The following is an 18,149-nucleotide window of genomic DNA, read 5'->3' as shown; positions in this document are numbered from 1 at the left end:
AACTGGATTCCTGGTCGTCATAATCGCTTCCGCGTTTACAATAATGAGATCAGTCCAGCTGTCACATTTCTCGCCAAGAATAACACTCACAACTCCTTCGTAACGTGTACGTTAAAAACCTCGGGAATCCTCGGTTCAACAGAACCGAGTTAGCAGCTATCATTTTAATGCTTAGCGCTTAAAGAAAAAAAAACTCTAGTTTTATTTATTTATAGTATTTTCTTATTATTATTTAGAGTATTTCCTATATATATTATAAGATATAAATCTATTAAAGATTCTGTATCTTTGGTAATACTTCTAATTTGTAATTCTTATAACTTAAATTACGTAAAGGAAAAATTATGTATTGCTTGACGAATAATTCTGATAACATGACGGAAATTTCATTACGAATTTATTACTTCGCATCGAATCCTCTCAGTGGTTTTCGCGTGAGAAACAAATCCCGAGTTTTGTGATCGACCAAGCACGCTATTCTTTACAGTGAGTGTTTCGAATATTTTCTCTGTTACGAACGAGCGAAGGAAGCGAGACCGATAAATACTTTTCACAGCGATTCTGTAGCCTCGTTCCAGGAATAGATAACTGTTCAGTCGCGATCTACGTAATGTCCATTGCAAAATCGATCTTTACGTGTGTCTGACTATAAATCATTGCAATTATTGCACAAAGTTACGTGCTACGAAAAACAATTTTTTGACGATAGCTAGCAATGATAAATGATTAGACGATTATTTTCTTATTATATTTTGAGTAAAATGCACCAGCTATATATAGGAAAATACACAAACTACCCTCGTAAAGCAACGAGCATGTACAACGATTTGCGCGCAGCTTGATTTCACCGGGACGATCTTGATTAGTTGATTATGTCTCGTCCGAGTCATGTCAGTCTGTTTCATGAAATCTTCAGAGCAACTCGAGACGCCTTTCGGAGTTGCAGCGCGAAGTGCGTGCGATTTTAACGAGTCAAGACAGCTCGCAATTGCTATAATTTGTCGTCGGCCGAGTTCGTCCCGGTCACAGCGGGTCGAAGAACTAATAGAACATAGACATAGAACCAAAAAATTTCGAATTGTCGGAATATCTACTCTTTTTTGCAAATTTTAATGTTGTAGATTACTTAAATAACGTCATTCACTCCGAATATTTCCGTAATTTCCGTACAAATGTACGCGATAATATAGGTCATCCTTACATGTAGGTAACTTCTACGACTTCTCCGCGCTAATGTTAATTTGTATGAAAATTACGGAAATATTCAGAGTGAATGACGTTATTTCAGTAATCTACGGCAAATTTACTATTAACTCTCAGTTACCTTACGTTTTCACTACCCGTTGTTATCTCACCAGGGTCTGAGAGACCCCTGTCGTCTTCTCCAGCTTGTATCTTTAAGACAAATGCATCAATTTGATGTCTTTTTTTTTAATCGATACATCTTTTAAAGATCTATAAGACTGTGTAAGTTAGATTATTCCAAATTAAAAAATGTAAATGTTATTTAAAAAAAAAAGAAAACTTGTTTTTCTGAAGAAGCGAAAAAATTTGCTTTTTTTCAAATTGACGTAGCACTGACTAAAAAAAGATACAAGTTTTAACATCGTGCAGTGTCTTTTAGACCCTGGTGAGGCAACTGAGGGTTAAAATTTGCAAAAAAGAGTAGATATTTCGACAATTCAAAATTTTTTTGTTTTATGTCTCCGTTATTTCTTATGCTTCGAAGCTAGCCGGAAGAATCAGTGATACAGCAGACCGTTTCGCTGGATAAATCGCGATATTAATACCCACGCGTGCAATTTATTTCAGTTGTATTATCGTTGAAAGTGTTTCGTAAATTCTCGCACAGTTTATTTCAGATTATTACATTTTCGTAAATTAAGTTGCTGTATCGCGTACTTAACCCCTAACCTTTGGCAAATTATCACTGTAGGATAGTTTAAAAATATCGTATCTATCTCGATGGTCTCGATAATTTTGAAAAACATCAAACAACATTAACTAACTCGCAAGACGGCGGCGACGACGACGACGACAAACGACTTTGCTTTTGCGGAATCTACGTCAGTTTCCTGTTTGGCAAAGGTCACAACGGGTCACGAGGTCACGTGGGTTTCGAGGTCATCGATGGAACATCTTTAAACCGTGCAATTTCGTGTCGTATTTTACACAGATTTATATTATATTATTATACAAAGAATGCACTAAAAACGACGTAACGCGCTGTTATTTTCTTACTTTATAGACGCAAAAAGATGGAGATATCGATCTCGGTTAACAGGCGCGATTAGAAAAAAAAACATCGCGCGCCTCGAACGTCGCGAAAGCGCTACTTGGGAATAGTAACGTGGGAAACGAACGAAAAATTCGGAGGTGACGATTATCCCGATAACCGGTATGCCGATACCTCTCGCGACAATGTAAAAATTAAATAAAATGTAAATTAAATAAACCAAAATAAGTATAAAATAAATATAATTAAAATCAAAAGTGAAATAAAATGGATATTTTGCAGGGGAACAGAAACATATAACTGTTCACAAACGATTTTGATTCTCATTAATGTTTCAATGCATTCAAATGTTATCGCAGACCGCAATATTTTATATAAATGTCATCGATCGGATATTGCCTCGTCATTGTTCGCCAACTCGTTTGAGCGATGCTTTCTCGCGAAGTATAGTCGTTATTAAATTTATTATTAGATCTCAATATCTCGAAACAATTCTAATTTTGTCAAAACATTTCTAATTTTAGAGTTTGTACATTCCTCTGATATCTGCGATTTCTAATAATAGCGGTAACTCGACGTGTCTTATTTCTAGTTTGTTTATCAATATTTATAATCATTAATCATTAACGTCACGTTATAATGTACATATATTGTCCATGGAACAGTGCTGTTATAAGTTACAAGTGCTATTACAAGTGTCCATGGAACAGTGCAAAATTGACATCTCAAAACTAAAAATTTCATTTGCCGTCGGAACGAATTGTGTCGAAGCACTAAATTTTCTACGTGAATTCGCGGATCGGCGATGTTTTGTGTGCCGCGACGAAGGAATCCATTCATTACGAGCGGAAAACTGGCCGTGCTTTCGCGCGCGCGGATGTGCTATTTTTAGAACGACGGAATGGAAGAATGAGCGAGCGAGCGAGCTAGCGCAGCGCGTGAGAATACTGGTTTCGCGCGCGGTCGAGACCCCGCGTTTGCTTCATCATCATCATCATCGCACCGTCACGCGCGTATATTTATATTGCGTGGAAAAAAAATGGGCGGGCGTGTGTAACGTAATATTGCACAAACAGGATCAATTAATATTTATGCGCACCGGCGCGGCGAGCGAGTGAGCGCGCCGTCGCTACCACGCTGCCGCCGCGCCGCGCCGCCGCTGCCACGCCGTATCGAGAATAATAAAAATCGGACAGGGCAAACAAACGATTACGAGGGAACCTGTTAGATAAATGCGTCATCGGTCTATTTCGATCTGGTGGTAGACAGCGCTCCGCTCTGACGAGCATCCGACTGCACGCACCAGGATACGCGTTCCTGTTCCGAATCCTTACCGTACTCGTCTATTTTTACACTCGTCCGATATATTTATAGCTAGGTATCAGCCTCGTAACTTGCGCGACGTTTTCTTGGAACGTTATTATCTTTTTCTCAGGAAGTTACAGTGTGTGCAATTGCTTCGAGGTGAAAAGCAAAAATTATGCGCCGAAGTCGCGATTCAGTGGGAGAGGGTACTGGATGGAGTAAGGTAAATGTTTTAATTATAGTTTATTTAAAGTTAGAATAACTTTCATTTATTTACAAAAATTCGTCGATCGGATATTTAAAAATACTAGGAATACCAATGTCTACAATAAACACCTTAGTTTTTAAACGAAACTATATGATTTCTAGTTAATTGATTATAAATTTAAAAAAACTAATCATCCCTATGGCCACGTTTACACTGAGTGACCTATAATGGCAGTCTGACTTATTTCACATATTAAAAGCTCATCAAAATCGGAGAGAAACACTTCCGTACCTTTCCTTGTCAGAGTCCGTCTAAACTCTAAATTTTATTGTCATGTGCAATGCAACTATTGGAAGACGCGAGGATTAGAAGACGCGAGTTTTATTGTTTTGTGGTATTGAGGAGACACTGGAAGCGAGTTTGATTTGTTTTTTGCATTCGGCGCCACGCAATGTACTAGCTGTCAAGTGCATGTCGGCGAGTACAACAATCAAACTTGCATCTAACGTCCCCTCAACACAAAACAATCTAACTCGCGTCCGCTAATCGCCAATAGCTGATTTGCACATGACAACAAATCTAGAGTTCAGACTTTCCTATATTACAGTTATTAACTCGTGCTTAACATATAATAATCCAACGAGCTTGATGACATCTCTAACCACATGACTCACAATACAGTTGTGAGATTTAAGTTTGGTTCTAATTGTGCAGGATACTTTTTATTTAAAATAATCATTTAAATAGCCATTTTCCTTTAATTTATGTTTTTTATGTTTACTTTTTAACGCTAAATTAAATTTATATTAATAATGTACATATTGACCTTGTTTTAGCCTAAATAGAATAATAGTATTCTTAGCAAAACGTCCAAGATTTTTATAACTCTAAAGAGTCGGTAAAGCAAATAATGTTTTATATTTTTTTCTTAAATATCTACAATATTTCTGAATATAATCTTAAAATATAATAATTGTAAATAAATTTAAAAATATATAAAATATTTTATCGTATTTTCGTTATAATGTGTACTTTTTTAATACATTAATGAACTTAAATTTGACCCGAAATTGGGACTCGACCCATGATATAGGTCGTGGCCTAATTCTCGGACAATAAAAGAATCGATTGGCTACTATTCGAAACGTGGAAGGTCAGCGCACAGGTAACCAATCTCGAATAGCAGGCCTTAATTAGAGCTGTTACCTTACTGGAAACATTGCTAACACAATAACGTCAAAGTTTGTTATTAATAATTTCTTTAGGATTAATTTATTGTCGATTATCGGAGGCATTTGTTAATGCAAATACAATTATAACAGCGACAAAAATTATTTGCGATATCCAAGATCAGTCGACTGTACGCTTATTACCTTCTATGTTCCGAATAAGTAGCCAATTGATCCTTTTTTAATGCCCGATTTTCATTATCGATTTGTATATTGCCCGACTAAGCGCAATACAATCATAGGCCAGTCATATTAGAGTAATTTAGGGGGTTAACCTTCCAATTACTCTTTTCAGGTTGCAACCACCATAAATCGCTTTGATTTAAGGTGCTGTAAGTGGGATTAATTTTGCTTCGCATAATTAATGCGCATTAAAAAGTTATTAACAATATTATCAACAAAAAACGCAATTTTTTTTATTTTTTCTCAAATATCTCGAAAACTAAGCAAGATAGGGTAACTTGCTAATACATACCTTTTTTGTAGAGCGTAAAATTATCTACAATAATGATCTGAACAACATTTATCGTCAAGTCAGTCGTTTAGCTTGCACGCGCCGTCAAAGTCCGAGACGGCGTCAAAGTCTTTGACGGCGCGTGCAAGCTAAACGACTGACTTGACGATAAATGTTGTTCAGATCATTATTGTAGATAATTTTACGCTCTACAAAAAAGGTACGTATAGTTAGTTACCCTATCTTGCTTAGTTTTCGAGATATTTGAGAAAAAATAAAAAAAATCGCGTTTTTTGTTGATAATATTGTTAATAACTTTTTAATGCGCATTAATTATGCGAAGCAAAATTAATCCCACTTACAGCACCTTAAATCAAAGCGATTCATGGTGGTTGCAACCTGAAAAGAGTAATTGGAAGGTTCGATGTCTAATATGACTGGCCTATCAAGTTTAATAACGATTTTAATCATTTTCGAACAACAGACGATCGAAAAAAATATCGTGAAATTTGCAAGTTATTATGTAAAAATACATATGTCCATTTCTATCAACGCAGATTAATTTTGATCTTGGTTTAACTTACCTGTCATCTTTTCCTAGTTCTAAAAGTTAGAAAAAGATCGAAAGTAAGTTAAACCGAGATTAGAAGTTAATCTACATTGGTAGAAATGGGCAATAGTCTAATTGTTTATCCCACTTTTAAAAAATATTGCATGTGCGCGGACTTTCGGAAATACGGACATTCCGTACCTACGTCGCGTCGCCCGTCGCGTCGGTACGATTCTACCACGAGGCCACAGTTCCGAGGAAAGTAGACTCTAGAAAGTTCTGCGTCGCGAGTTATTTGCGTCTCCCGACGGGAGATTCGTTGGGTAATTCTCCTGATGATAGCAGGTGCGCGATCGTACGCTTTAAGTATCGAACACATTTTTTTAGCGATTTCTTTCAGCGATGGCGAGCGGTCGCGACGCCGCGATGCACCGTGATCATCGTGCGACGACAGCCGTAAAGGCTCAAAGCGACGCTCCTACAGAAAGGCGAGGGCGATCTTTCGTGGCATGGGATGAGATATATACGCCATGGGAACATGGGAACGCGGCCGTAAAGCCCTTTGCACAATGCCAGGCAACAGGCAATAGGAACAAGGAATATAAATCAGAAATCATGTATAAATGCAGAATAAACAGTGACACAGGCAATAGACACAGAGTTTCCGTTACGTTGGAAATTCTGTGTCTATTGCCTGTTGCCAACCAATCATAGTATTCGAATTTTTTAGGTTGTAATTAACGATTTTTTTTGTTATTTCCTGTTCCTATTGCTTGTTGCCTGGCATTGTGCAAGAAGCTTAATGATACTCTCGACTCGACTCGACTCGCTTGCGAAGCGAGTCTAAATTTAGCTCCGGCGATAAACACAAGTTAAGTAAGTATAGTGAGCCGCGTGCGCGCCGTGTATCTCCCTATATCCTTGGATATCGTCAGTATCGTCACGACGAACGAGACGACGCGCAGTGGGTCGAAGCGTAAGAAATAGCGGACATATAAAAACCAAAATTTTAAATTGTCGAAATATCTACTCTTTTTTGCAAATTTTAATAGTAAATTTGTTGTAGATTACTAAAATAACGTCATTCACTTTGAATATTTCCGTAATTTCCGTACAAATGTGTGATAACCGCGCAGGTCATCCTTACATATGTATATAACTTCTGCGACTTTTCCGCGTCATTCCGTGAATGACGTTATTTCGGTAATCTACGACAAATTTACTATTAGAGTTTGCAAAAAAGAGTAGATATTTCGACAATTCAGTTTTTTTGTTCTATGTCCGCTGTTTCTTACCCTTTGGGTCCACTGCAGCCGAGTAAATAATGATGGAAAAGACGTCGAATGATAGCTATTAACGCAGATTTGCAGTTAAAAAGGAAATTATTATCGATTCGAGAGATATTTAAATATATTTCAAATATTTCATCTCTCTCTCTCTCTCTCTCTCTCTCTCTCCTCTCCTCTCCTCTCCTCTCTTTCTCCTCTCTCTCTATCCATCCATTTATCTCTCTCCGTGGCACAACGAGCTGGTTTTATTTACCGGCCGATTGTGTCTGGTTGTGCAATGGCTGCTCGAAAAACAGTCGAGGAAATCCTCTTTCGTCAGACGATAGTTTTGAATCCTTCGTGCTCGTCGCCCCCCGACGGCAATCGATCGTCGCCTGTCACTTTTCACCGCTCGCTAATGTCTATTTCTTGATTCCATGATTAATTTTGATCGCGGTTTGACTTACTTTTTGTCTTTTTCTAGTTCTTGAAATTAGAGAAAGATAAAAGGTAAGTTAAACCAAGATTAAAGTTAATCTGCATTGATAGAAACAGGGGCGGTGCTGTCTGGGCGTAATAAGTAAATAATTAACGTGCAAACAACGGACTAATGATACCTACCTACGCTGCAAACTATTTATTTGTCGGTGCTCATTTGTTTGTATTCCTCTGTCGCACTGTGCGACTTAATAAGACGCGGTGGGCGGAGGGAGAATGCGGAGACTGCTGCAAACAGGGGAATTACGACAAACAAATGAAAAGTATATTGATCGCAGCAAAAAAAAGTAATTAAAAACATCATCAAGAGTTTCAGTTGAATCTACAGGAAAACGCACTCCTAACTTAGAAGCTATTTGTAAAGAAATTAAAATTAGTTTTGATTTTTTTTTATATTTTAATATTATTTTTCTTAGTAAAAATAAAATAAAAGACCAAATAAATGACTGATTCGACAGGATCAGTTGATTTGTGTAATGACAATGTAGATAAAATAATTGTAGAATGCCAAATTGTCAACAATAAAATTGACTTAAATATTTCTGAGAATTTTCGGGAACAGACGGGAATTCTCGAGTCCCGAGAAATTGAAAAGGTCTGGAAATCAGAACCCTTATAATTAGATATCGCAAACAATATTCGATCATTTTTTTCCCCTCGTGTATTCACTCGAAAAGGACCCTCGTTATTCCCTATTTTTTTTCCCCCTAAAGCCATATCAAACTGCGTATTGAGATTGGATTGAAGTGAATCAGAACAAAGTTCAATAAACGTGAGATCAGTTTTTTCCGATTCAATTTCAATCTCAATCCATAGTCTGATACCGGCACCGGTATTCAAGAGAGTATGTACAGGAGAGAGGGAGATACATTCGCGGGAACGCGTCAGGGGTTCTTTCTCGGCTGATTTGAACAAACATCTGCCTCGCGTGAACTTATGGCAACGAGAACCACTTGGCTGGATCTCACGGCGCGTTTCTCGGAAAATCATTTCGGGTTTGTATGTCAACGTCCTTCGATTATACTGCAACGCACCACCTACAGCCTCGTTCTGATTCCGCAGGTTTTTGTCCGTGATAATAATTTTTTTCAAAATGGCTCGCAATGTTGGTTTTGCGTTAAGCGTGACCGCTGTATAACGCCTTGGCGGTCGCGTTCAAAAAAGAAAGGAGCAATTGCGGAAGACCTCGTTCGCAGCGACCGGCTGGCTTTAATGATTTCTCGATCATAGATTTCTCGTTGTAGCAAATAAGAGCCACCGCCCCTGTTTCTATCAATGCAGATTAACTTTAATCTTGGTTTAACTTACCTTTTATCTTTCTCTAATTTCAAGAACTGGAAAAAGACAAAAAGTAAGTCAAACCGCGATCAAAATTAATCATGGAATCAAGAAATAGACATTAGTACGAGCGGTAAAAAGTGACAACAGGCGACGGCCGCCGTCGGCCGACCGATTGCCGTCGCACCGCGACGAGCGCGAAGGATTCAAAACTATCGTCTGACAAAAGAGGATTTCCTCGACTGTTTTTCGAGCAGCCATTGCACAACCAGACACAATCGGCCGGTAAATAAAACCAGCTCGTTGTGCCACGGAGAGAGATAAATGGATGGGTAGAGAGAGAGGAGAGAGAGAGAGAGAACTCTCGAGTCTTAAGCTCCCTCAAGGTGGTCTCGTCTATATTTAGCCGAGTGGAAACCCAGAATAACATCACGCCGAACCATGCAGCAATGACCAGCGTCTCGTCCACGAACTATAGGATAACTCGGATAACCCGCCTCGAGTGGCGGGTCAGTTTCGTTCACCGGTCCCTAACCGTCGTCCTTTCACCCAACGAAAAGATAAACAAGGAGATAAACAAACTTAACGGGAGGACCGTTTGGAGGCGACCGGTATAATGAGAAGAGTGAGATAACGTATTCGAAATGTACCCTCGCGGATGGTGCATCGTTCAGCTCGAGAAAACGTCGGAATATGTAGCGCGACAATTACACAGAAAAGAATAACAACACTAGGCTATTTGCTATCATAAAAATCGAGAATATTCGTAATTCTGAGTATTGAAATTGGCTAAAGTTCCAAAAACGGTGTACCTCCGATTTCAATAAAACTTTATAAAAAGCTTCATTTTGAGTTAAAATAAAAGCCCTTAAAGCGAATTTTGATAACTCCTATAAGAAGTCATTTTTCAAGATAAAATAGTAAAGAGAAGGTAACTCAAACAACATGCATGTCCCAAATCGAGACATCTACCCATATTCTTAACTCTCTTTTATCGATAAAAGCGCGCATTTATTTCTAAGATGCTATAATAACAGTAAGTTAGAAACCCATGTGGAACCGTATAATTATAAATTTCGTTTTGCCTTGTAAGTAGGGGGGTGAGGTGGAGTGGACCTCGCTTCGCATGAAAAGTTGGAAATCCATGTGGAATATGTTTTCAATGCCTTTTGAATCAACGTGAAAACTCTTAAAGTATATTTGTTGATAATAATAAGAGAAGGCTTCTAATTCTTGATTGTATATTTGTTGACTTGAACAGATAGGCATGTTTAAAGTGAAGTGGGGAGAACTGTTTATAATATATAACTGCTTATAATTTATAACAATTTATAATATCCTGTAGAATTGTTAATATTTTTCTATACTCTTTATGATTTTATCTTAAAAAAAATGGCTTTGTCATAGGAGTCGCTAAAATTTCTTGTAAGAGCTTTTATCTTAAACCGTAATGAAGATTTTTACAAAATTTTATCGAAATCGGAGGTACACCGTTATCGGAACTCTATCCTTTTGAAAGCGAAATCACGAAATTATTATCAATGAAGAAAAATCCGGATAATAAAATCGAAAAATCTTAATTTCAATGAAAAACTGAGAAGGCACACAAAAAATCGTAATCCTAAAACGGAAAAAATGTATTAGCTAAATGTATTAGCCAATGTTAAGATTCGTCACTTCAGAGTGTCCCAGACAGTTGTTTGCTTCTTATTTCATCTACATATCTTGCTTCTTATATCGTCTACAGGTCGGTCACGTTTAGCATGTGAAATGCGCGGAAGGATACGAGCCATTGCCCTAAGATGTGTAACGAAACATTCCAGTGCACGTTGAAAAGTCCACGTGAAATCATAGTTCTAAAATTAGTATCTCGCCCACGAACTAGGCTAACCAATTCGAGCGTATCGAGTCAGTTTCGTCTATCGAAGATGCCGATTCTATTAGACGGGAGAGAGAAAAAGCGGGAATGTCAAAGAAAAAGAGTTAGGCGAAAACGGTGGGAGACTCGTGCTATACAGAGTAAAAAATTAGTAAAATATTAAAATATGAAGTATTAGTGAAATATACTTATTTCTGTTAATATCTGTCAATATCGTGTCTTTAAGAAGTCTTTTAGACGTCTATTAGCCCATTATTTCGTAAGACGTCTAAAAGATATCTAAATGATGTTTTTTAAACGTCTTATGTCCCGATTTTGGACATGGTGCTGTCTAGGTCTCTTTCTCTCTCTTTCTCTCCCTTTCTATTCTTCTGTTCGGTGTGTCCTCCCGTTCCATTCCTCTTTCTTTTTTTTTTCTTTCGCGGCGGTGTGTTTCCTCTTTTTTTTCTTCTCCTTCTTTCTCTCTCCTTTCATGGCTAAGTTCATTTTCTTGCGCCGACGGAGAATGCAGCCCGCCCAGAGTAGGCATACGCAAGCGTTCCATTAGCCTAACGCGTGCGCTCGTTCAGTTTCAAAGAAAAAGGTAAACTCGCGCATCTCCTTTCGCGCATCTCCCGCGCATTTCTTGACAGTCCTTACAAACATATCCTCCAGTGCATCTCCCCCCGTGAAATCCTTCCCGCACAGTCCCTCCCTCCCGTGCAGTTCCATCCCGTGCAACCCCTTCCGCGCATCTCTTGAATCAATAAACTTTTATCATACCCATATAACCAAATATTGGCACAATGGCCGCATAATGCACGCACGCGTGCAATGGCATGCTGTCATGTGATGTCCAGATACTGCCGCACCTGACGAGCACAGTGACGGCACATTGCGCTTAACGGGCAATGCAGGTAGCATGCTAGCATATTGCAGGTCAAAATTTTCGGCATTGTGCATAAGATAACAAACAATACTTATCGTGCTAGCACCGTGCTAGCACTGTCTGCTTATCGATATAAAAGTGACACAGATTATAGTTGATTGTTAACTGTGTACTCATAATTTTAGATAATACAATTAACTTTATATTGTGTACATCCATATTTCAGATAACAATAAACTTTTATCATCTATTGTTCACACCTGTCCCTGTCCTATATATTCCATAAATAAGATATCTTTTGGACATCATTTATTCGTGCCGTTTAGGTGCCATTTTGTTAATCTTTTGGACATCTATAAGACATCTGTTGAATGACGGCCATTTATGTATAGCATTTTGGTATAGCAATTCGGTAACTTTACGTTGACCTATTGGCAGCTGATACAGGTTGACCATATGTTGCTAATTTGGTAAACGCTATAAGTTGCCTTACATAGTTAGCGTACGGACATCGACAGTTGTGGACATGAGATAAAATTTTGTTGTCAAAAAAGGAATCTTTTTAGCCAACTAAAAAGTCATCCCAGTCCTTTTTTGGTTAGCTTTTCGATATCTTTGGCGTATCATTTTGCTACCTGGGGAGATAGCAGCGCGTCGGTTTTTTTTTTCGAAATGGCCGCCATTTTGGGTAGGGGTATCATAGCGATTTAAAACTGATAGGGTTTCGTTTGTCTTCAAAAAGACCTCTCAAATAAGCCCCCACTTGACCCCTAGTATTATTTAAAAAATTTTATACCCTTCTCATCCCCGCGCACCTGGGCGGGGAGATGATCGGCGCCTGTCCCAAAAGGTAGCTTTTTTTAAATACTGAAATAGGTATTTCAGCCTTTTTCAATATTTTTATTTTTACAAAATATTTCCTAATTTCCATACTTTTGGTAAACCCTGTGTATCGCATATGGATTTCAAACTACATGCTAAGTATAGATATCCCGGTAGATATATGCAGGATCGGACGTGATGGTTGCGAACGTGGCGAATTCGATTATACGCGTCACAGCGTCGGCGAGTGCTAAATAAATCCCGGTTCGTGATCCGATGAATTTGAACTGATTTATACTTCCAAGCCATTCGAGAAAGGCTCAATGAGTCAATTAAAAATAAGACTCCCAAGACGGAATTGTAACAGCGAAGGAGAGGAGGGAAAAAAAAGGAAATTAACACGACAATCTTGCTTTGGTTGCAGAAATGCTCGGACTACAAGGCCTCGAAGGTGAAGACCTTCGTGAGGACTGAGCCGCCGGACACGCAGGTAACTAAGTCGGTGATCACCCTGCTGCTACACTACGGATGGAACAAATTCACGATCGTGACCGAGCGCGCCTGGTCGACGGTCGCTCGTTCGCTTCAGGAACAGGCGGCTAAGAACAATCTCACCGTGAACCATTACAAGACCGTCGAGGACCGGCACACGTGTTGCGAGGACAGACTGCCGTGCTGTCAAGTCAGCGTATGGTTCCAACTTATACAGGAGACGAAAAATATGACCCGCAGTCAGTCCACATTTCTTTACTTTTGCGCCGATTTGCGAGGGGCGATCGCCGAAGCTTTTTTATCGCGGTGGATCGAAAAGCCGCGATTAAATTTAAATATCTTGATTCCGGCTCTGACGATTCGGCGATCGTCTCTTGGGATCCGATTTCATCGATTCCAAGTTAAAAACTACTCTTGTGTCTATAGCGTATCCCAGACAACACACATCCCAGACAGCCATGTCCAAAATCTGGACGTATGACGTCTTTAAGACGTCTTATGTCCCGATTTGAGACATTGTGTTTACTGGGATATATGTATATTAATTGATTTAAACGAACTGTAAAGAACCTGGACAAGAGTTATTTTTAACTTGTGTGTGTTTTTATATACACAAAGAAAAATATACTGAAGAAAAGACTACAGATTTTGTCTGTATAGCAGTCTTTATAATAACTACTTTGTTTAAATAACAGTTACATAACAATTACCGTAATTTTTTGTTCCATTCACGACATATTTACGTTTATTATTTCAGTTTACATTTTCCTGGGCACGCCAATGTCACTGATAGATATGATGAATTCAATGCAAGGCCAAAGGCTCCTAGATAACGGGGAGTACATGGTAATACACGTGGACATGATGACGTATTCCCAACGTGAAGCACAGAAGTACTTGTGGAGTAAGTGAATCTAGCGAATCTTATCAAACGTTACGTTTATGTCGTGAACAGTAGCACCGATAAGCTGATTGCGCAATCTTGCACTATTTATAACGTATAAGCATAATATTACGAAACTAATTTAAATACTAATCTTTTAGTATTTAAAGCTAGATCCATTTTTTGCGGTAAACTTAAAGATTTGTTATTCAAAAATTTTACGTAACAACTAATGTCTATTTTGATTTCATAACAGTAATTTGTTATTATTATTGGTACAGAACCGGAGCATTTCGATCATCTGAAGAATTGTCTCGAGCCGAAGGATTTTCTGAAGAGAGCACGTTCACTGATGGTCGTCGTGTCGACACCGCCGACGCAAAATTACGAAGACTTTACTAAGAAGGTCCGACACTACAATAGCATAGAGCCCTTCAACTTCCTAGTTCCCGAGCTTCTGAGAAAGTATGAAAAGGTATTTTTAGATGTTAGATCAATCGTAAACGCTTATGCTGCGCAATCTTTATTACACACTTAATCTCCGTTTCAGTATGTGTCCATTTACGCTGCGTATCTCTACGATTCTGTCAAGCTATACGCGAGAGCCTTGGATCAGCTAATACGAGATTACCCGGATATCTCTGTCGAGGAACTGGCCAAAAACGGCACTCTTATAACCGAGATGGTTCTCAAGAATCGTACATATCAAAGTACGTGTAATAACATCAGATAGATGTAATCTGTATTAATAGGATTAATCTCAAGTGGTTCACACGATCTAATACTCGACCATTGATGATAAATGAGAGGAAAGCAATTAGATCGAAGATGAATCGATATAATTTCTAAGTGGGCCTCTTCCTTGCGTTTGTAAACATTGAAGATTGTCTAAATATATCTTTATTAAAATTTATCTTTATCGTTGCTAGGTGTGAGTGGGGCAACCATTAAATTGGATCCATCTGGAGACTCGGAGGGAAACTTTTCAGTGCTTGCTCTGAAAAAAGAACCGTTCCGTGTCCATAATTTCTCTTGTGACTACCAGATGATGCCTGTAGGCCAATTCCAGCAGGCTGACACTCTTCTAGTGAGTGAGTTATTTGTAGCGTTCGACAAATTTTTACAACAGCTGTCGAAGATAGAAGAGACGGTTATTCCATATTTAAATAATAAGGTTGTAAAAATTGAAAACGCTATAATAATGATTGAGCATACGATATAATTGCATGATACAGGTATACAAGTCTTGGCCAGGCGCTATGGATTGGCCCGGTAAAAATAAGCCAGAAGCAGAACCTGGTTGCGGTTTTCTCAATGAACACTGTCCAAAGGATGACACGCATCTCCGCAGTATCATCGTCGCTGCAGCACTGGCTGTTTTGCTGTTTTGCGCCACAGTAATCACTATGAGCATATATCGAAGATGGAAGATAGAACAAGAGATAGAAGGATTGCTTTGGAAGATTGATCCGAATGAGATACACGGTTATCCCCATCTTGATAATATGATGTCCTCCCCTAGCAAGGTAAATAGCGCGTGTGTTATCGTAATTGAGATAGACGGCAAAGTGCTCATTCGTATGTCGACCTCTTGATGCGTGATGTAAGAAATAAACATATTTCGATTACAGTTAAGTTTAGTTAGTGCAATGTCCTACGAGTCAAGATGCGGCGGCCAAGTGTTTGCGCAAACTGGACATTATCACGGTGTAATGGTACGGATAAAGGAGCTGAAATTCTCAAAGAAAAAAGACATTTCACGGGACGTTATGAAGGAGATGCGCATTCTCCGTGAAATTAGACATGGTAATCTCAACTCTTTCATCGGAGCCTGCGTGGAGCCGATGAGGATATTGTTAATTACCGACTATTGTGCCAAAGGAAGTCTTTATGTACGTCATAGCGTAATCACGGTGACATCCTGCTATTATTCATAGTATAGTGTATTATGTACAAGAACAGTATATTAGCGTGCATAAATAAAAGTTGTATACATAGCGTAAACGTATTCGCTTTTTTTAAAGTTCAAGTAAAATAGTAAAGAAAAAGAGTAAGAAAGAGAATCGAATATTTTTGTATAAATATACGTCGTACATTTTTCAGGATATCATTGAAAATGAAGATATAAAATTAGATGATATGTTTATTGCATCGTTAATTCACGATCTCATTAAAGTAAGTGTTCTTGAAATTAAATTATAGAAAAAATTGAACTATATTACGACTTTTAATACGGTTTTACAAAACAGGGTATGCTGTATATTCACGAATCGTCTCTACTAGTCTGTCATGGTAATCTAAAGTCCTCAAATTGTGTTGTGACGTCACGTTGGATACTGCAAGTGTCAGATTTTGGTCTTAATGACATGCGTCACTGTGCCGAATCTGACAGCATCGGTGAACATCAGTATTATCGAAGTATGTAGATATTTCTATCAAGTTGTATATTTCACATTGCTGTAATCGTTATTTTGACCAAATCATCTCGTTGCAGGCTTATTTTGGAAAGCCCCCGAGTTATTAAGAAACTCGCATGCTCCGATCAAAGGCACTCAGGCAGGAGATATTTATTCTTTCGCCATTATTCTATATGAAATTCTTGGACGCAAAGGACCGTATGGAAATATAAATTTGGAACCCAAAGGTAATTTTAAAGGATGTAACTGTATATATAATAAAGGGATATCGCAAATAAAATGTAACGATTGTATACGTTGATTGGTATTTAACTCGAAGATTACGAAAAAAAATTAATATGATTATTAAATAACTTGTGACAGAAATCATAGACCGAGTGAAAAGATTCCCGGAAGATGGTGAACCGCCGTTTAGGCCCAACTTAAACATACTCTCTGAGTCGAAAGGAAATTGTGCTGATTATGTCGTTAGCACTATTACGGACTGTTGGGCGGAAAGTCCAGAATTTAGGCCAGACTTCAAAACGATAAGGACCAGATTGAAGAAAATGAAAGCTGGATGGCATCGAAATATTATGGATCAAATGATGGATATGATGGAGAAATATGCGAGCAACCTCGAAGATCTAGTCACCGAACGTACGGGACTTCTCTTGGATGAAAAAAAGAAAACTGAAGATCTGCTTCACAGAATGTTACCCAAGTAAGTTTCCGCAAGGTGACGTGCTCCTCAATAAGAAATAGTGTGGTCGTAAAATTCCGGATAATGCATATAAACATACATTTACAAAATATTGTGTTGTTTGTTTTAGACCTGTTGCGAATTGTTTAACAAACGGTATTGGGGTAGAACCGGAAGCTTTTGATTCAGTTACTATATACTTCAGCGATATCGTTGGTTTTACTGCAATGTCAGCAGAAAGCACACCATTTCAGGTATATATTTTTACATACCGTCTTATAATTAGTAAAACAAAAATGTCATTTATGTAATCGATAATTGTGACGACAGGTTGTAAATTTCTTAAATGATCTATATACATTATTTGACCGTATAATCAGAGGATATGAAGTGTATAAAGTAGAAACGATCGGAGATGCATACATGGTCGTAAGTAGTATTTTTACCTTAGTGATTAATTACGAGAAAAAAATCATTTCTTAGTGTTCAATATTCTATTTAGGTTTCCGGTCTTCCAATAAGAAATGGCGATCAGCATGCTGGACAAATAGCATCAATGTCACTGGAATTACTTAACGCTGTTAAGCATCATACGATACCTCATCGGCCTCAAGAAACTCTGAAGTTACGTATCGGCATTCATACCGGTAAGAGAAAATGCATTTAAGAACACGTAATATATGTATATGTGTACGTATGTATATGCATGCATATGCATATGCATATACACATTGATTGATACACTACTTGATGATAACATGAATATAAAATTACAGGTCCTGTGGTAGCAGGTGTTGTCGGTTTGACGATGCCTAGATATTGTTTATTCGGGGACACCGTCAATACTGCTTCTCGTATGGAGTCTACCGGAGAACCGTTACGGATACACATCAGCAAGCAATGCAAAGAGGCATTAGATAAGATCGGAGGTTATAAGATCGAAGATCGAGGCTTCGTTGAAATGAAAGGAAAAGGAACAGTGAAGACTTACTGGCTCACGGGAGCTACTGTGACGCACAGAAAGAATATAGAGGTTTGTAATAAAAATGTAGAGTATTTTTTTATATGAATTATATAAAA

At 38.3% G+C, this 18,149-nt stretch overlaps 1 protein-coding gene across 4 annotated transcripts in view; it reads left to right on the top strand.

The window, feature by feature from the left end:
• LOC139782445 (receptor-type guanylate cyclase Gyc76C) overlaps nt 1–18,149 on the top strand; it is a 59,663-nt gene that overhangs the window by 39,346 nt on the left and 2,168 nt on the right. For 3 of the 4 annotated variants that reach the window (XM_071721476.1, XM_071721475.1, XM_071721477.1), the window contains 15 exons: nt 13,020–13,326; nt 13,845–13,991; nt 14,252–14,445; nt 14,521–14,680; nt 14,900–15,057; nt 15,206–15,496; nt 15,602–15,862; nt 16,074–16,145; nt 16,220–16,388; nt 16,465–16,614; nt 16,751–17,090; nt 17,200–17,323; nt 17,400–17,498; nt 17,572–17,716; nt 17,846–18,102. In XM_071721476.1, the coding sequence (XP_071577577.1) occupies nt 13,020–13,326; nt 13,845–13,991; nt 14,252–14,445; nt 14,521–14,680; nt 14,900–15,057; nt 15,206–15,496; nt 15,602–15,862; nt 16,074–16,145; nt 16,220–16,388; nt 16,465–16,614; nt 16,751–17,090; nt 17,200–17,323; nt 17,400–17,498; nt 17,572–17,716; nt 17,846–18,102 (2,874 nt within the window). Of the gene's footprint in view, nt 1–3,671; nt 3,765–13,019; nt 13,327–13,844; nt 13,992–14,251; nt 14,446–14,520; nt 14,681–14,899; nt 15,058–15,205; nt 15,497–15,601; nt 15,863–16,073; nt 16,146–16,219; nt 16,389–16,464; nt 16,615–16,750; nt 17,091–17,199; nt 17,324–17,399; nt 17,499–17,571; nt 17,717–17,845; nt 18,103–18,149 lie in introns of all 4 variants that reach the window. The other variant, XM_071721478.1, reaches the window with a different exon arrangement.

The sequence above is a fragment of the Temnothorax nylanderi genome, unplaced genomic scaffold (genome assembly GCF_030848795.1).
Source record: "Temnothorax nylanderi isolate EJ_2023f unplaced genomic scaffold, tnyl_v1.0 TNYL_tig0413_pilon, whole genome shotgun sequence".
NCBI lineage: Eukaryota > Metazoa > Arthropoda > Insecta > Hymenoptera > Formicidae > Temnothorax > Temnothorax nylanderi.
This window is presented reverse-complemented; position numbering and strand designations above follow the sequence as displayed.